Source organism: Chinchilla lanigera, unplaced genomic scaffold, assembly GCF_000276665.1.
Source record: "Chinchilla lanigera isolate Chin_1 unplaced genomic scaffold, ChiLan1.0 scaffold00172, whole genome shotgun sequence".
NCBI classification, from domain to species: domain Eukaryota; kingdom Metazoa; phylum Chordata; class Mammalia; order Rodentia; family Chinchillidae; genus Chinchilla; species Chinchilla lanigera.
In genome coordinates, this window is record NW_004955573.1 from 1,473,334 (window position 1) to 1,476,590 (window position 3,257).

The 3,257-nt window shown below is 37.5% G+C and overlaps 1 protein-coding gene across 1 annotated transcript in view; it reads right to left on the bottom strand.

The window, feature by feature from the left end:
* LOC106147520 (cytochrome P450 3A14) overlaps positions 1-3,257 on the bottom strand; it is a gene marked incomplete at its 5' end in the record, with an annotated part of 53,437 nt that overhangs the window by 49,056 nt on the left and 1,124 nt on the right. The window contains 2 exon segments of the mRNA XM_013509482.1: positions 1,118-1,217; positions 2,714-2,766. Of these exon segments, the coding sequence (XP_013364936.1) occupies positions 1,118-1,217; positions 2,714-2,766 (153 nt within the window).

Consider the following 3,257-nt stretch of genomic DNA (forward strand, 5'->3'; position numbering starts at 1 on the left):
AAAAAAAGAAGAAGCAAGATATATCATGTACAGGTACAAATTTCCTATGATGAATGTTATCACTTTGTATATCTAAAATAAAATAAAAAGCAAAAAAGAAAAACTGAAGCAAAGAAACCAAATAAGCTTAACTGATCTTTGACTATATAAAGTTCACTGGAGGGAAGACAGCCTTCCCAAAATAGGCAGTGGAAAAACTGTATAGCCTTAGACAAAAAAAATAAACTTCCACATAACCTTCATACATTATTTTTAAAAACATAAAATAGATCATAGACTTAAAAGTAAAGCATAAAACTATGCAATTTCTACCAAAACACACACACAAAACTAGATAAATCATCAATTATTATCAGAGTTGATACCAAAAGCATAATCCTTCAAAAACTAAATAAGATCCTGTCAAGAAGAAAAGACAAGCTGGGCATGGTGGTACACACACCTGTAATCCCAGTCCTTGAGAGCCTGAGGCAGGAGGATCAGTGAGTTCGAGGCCAGCTTGCGCTACATAAGTGAGTTCAAGGCCAGCCTGCACTATATAAAAAAAGAAGAAGAGGAAGAGAGGGAGGAAGAGAGGAGGGGGTGGAGGAAGAGGAAGAGAAAGGATACAAGCTATGCATCAGGACTATAGAGGACTAGCACCAGAGAGTTTTATGGGAAAGAATATGTCTGTATCTTGATTGCTGGTTGTTATCAAGCATATTCATGTGATAAATTTGCAGAGAGCTACACAAACACACACACCCAAACATATAACCATTAGCAAAAACAGCATGGACCTCCCTGTATATTGTTTTTACAAATTTCTGTGAGTCTACAAAAATTTTTAAATTTCTTTTGAGAGAAGGTCTTATTTGAATTCACTATATAGCCCAAGCTTGCCTTGAACTTGCAGCAATCTTTTTCCTCAGCTTCCTGAGTGCTGGGATTACAGGCATATGCCACCACACCAGTGCAAAATAAGAATTTAGTAAATACTAAATGAAGGTTTACTTTTTTAACATTTACATTGTTTGTAACAGGAATTGAACTCAGGACCTTGTGCTTGCCAAGCAGGAGCTTTCCCTCTGAGCTATAGCCCCAGCCCAACATTCACATTTTTTAATTGAATGCCTACCCGCCGGTTTGTGAAGGATGAATAACATTCTTTAACTAGAACTGTTTTGATCATATCTGGTTCTGTGATGGCCAGCACAGGCTGTGTACCGTCATACAACCTGTGTTAAGAAAATAAATATGATTAATGTAACAAACCAGATTCTGCATCTGAAAGTTTGCCAGGAATCTAGATTTTGACCCTGACATTATATAATCTACACCCCTAGTAGTAAAAAGCATGGCAGCATTAGCTCTAATTAAGTTAGGGGTTCTGACCACAGAGGCCACTAGAGATGTCACATAATGTAAGGTTATGTTGTTCAAGCAAGGAAGAGACAAAACACAGAATACCTCTTCAAAAAGATAATAACTAGAAACAAAACTAGAACTATTCTTCCAATGTCTGGGTGATGTGAATATGGGTACTGCCCATACCATTCTCTGAAATGTTTTGTATGTTTAAAATATTTCAATATCAGTGCTTGAGAGGTAGCTCAGTGGAAGAGTGCTTTCCTCATATATATAAAGCCATAAGTATAACCCCTTAACACCACAAAAATTAAAATTAGAAATGCAATAAAATGTTTCAATATCAGAAAATGTATTACATTGATGAAAAAGTAAAATTATCAAGTACTCATGAGTACTTAATGTTGCAAGGGGAAATTGGGATCAGACCAATGGAGACCCAGAATTCTCTTATTCTTGCAATTGGATTATATTGTTTTTATGGCCCATGTCAAGTCAGTAGACCCCTGGGACCAGCACTATGGTTCCTAAGGACTGATAAGATGAAGAGGTGGGAAGAGGCAAAGCTTTCTTCCACCTGCTTGTAACCCAAAGCTCATGATTACGTCTCTCCCACTGCTCTCCAAATCTTCAGCAGCTGTGAAAGGGACAGCTGCTGCAGGTGACCCAGATCTCCCTATAAAATCACTATGAATGTAGCACACAGGGAAACACAGTGGTTTATACATGTGCTACATTACTTTGTCAAAGCCAGAAAAATAAGGCACACCAGGAAATACTTGCGTACAGTTGTATTAAAAAGTCTTGGCTTGAAATCAAAAATAAACAAAACAAACAGAAAAACTCTACGCTTGCAGAAGTTGTTTAAAGGGCTGAGTATAAATTATTTCCCAATCTTTGTATCTATATTTCTCAGGCTATATTCCAAAAGCACATATTAAATTTAAAACTAGTGTAAAGAAGTCTGGGCTTCTAACTGAAAGGAATTTTTGTGGAAAGCAGATACACTCATACATTTATGAGCACATATTAGAAGGGTATGAATTAGTACATTTTATACAACTAAAGAGACCCTAAGAAAGGAAAAATGGGGAAGAAGAGAATGACCATACACTGGACAGAAAGTAAAGATAGGAGTCTCTGGGTCATGAAATCATGGAGAAAAGTCATAATATGCAACATTCTCAACCTGATCCAACTATGGACTTTGACATCTAGTGACCTAGGGGACCCTTGACAGGACAAACCCCCAAAAGCTTTATATTACTCAGCTGCATATCCCAAGAGCTCTGGGCTGACATCGTCCTCATATACGGAGTTCCTCATTCTCACAAGTCTACCCACTGGAAGTTTCTAGAATACTTACCCCCATATTTTTCCATACTTTTTATGGCACTCTAGGTCAAATTTCCACATACCCTGCAAAGAGAAAAAAACATTATTGTTCTAAGTGTGCTGGCCCTATATCTAACTGGGGCACAAATGACTCAAATCCGATGAAATCAAGCTTTCTGACCTTCACTCAATAAAAAGAAGCTGATATTCACAGACATCTGAAAGGAAATACTAGAGACTTTAAAGTCATTCTTGAATTTCTCGGAGAATTGAACATATTGAATTTATACATGTGCTACATTTTCTACAATCCCTAGAAAAACTAGGGAACATGAGAAAAACTAGACTGAAGAAAAGTGACTGAGTCTTTATGGGGTGTGTACATTCTTTCACCTCCTTCGTTATCACATTTTCAGTGATCTCACTCGCACTCTTGATCAAATTCTGGTCAAATTAGGAAGTTGAGGGCACCAAGGACCACTTTAGTCTACCAGAGTTATGGAATTCTCAGGGCTGTTGTTGAGTGAGAAAGTGACCAAGTGAGGAATGACAAAGTGGTCTTCCTTCCTGCACTC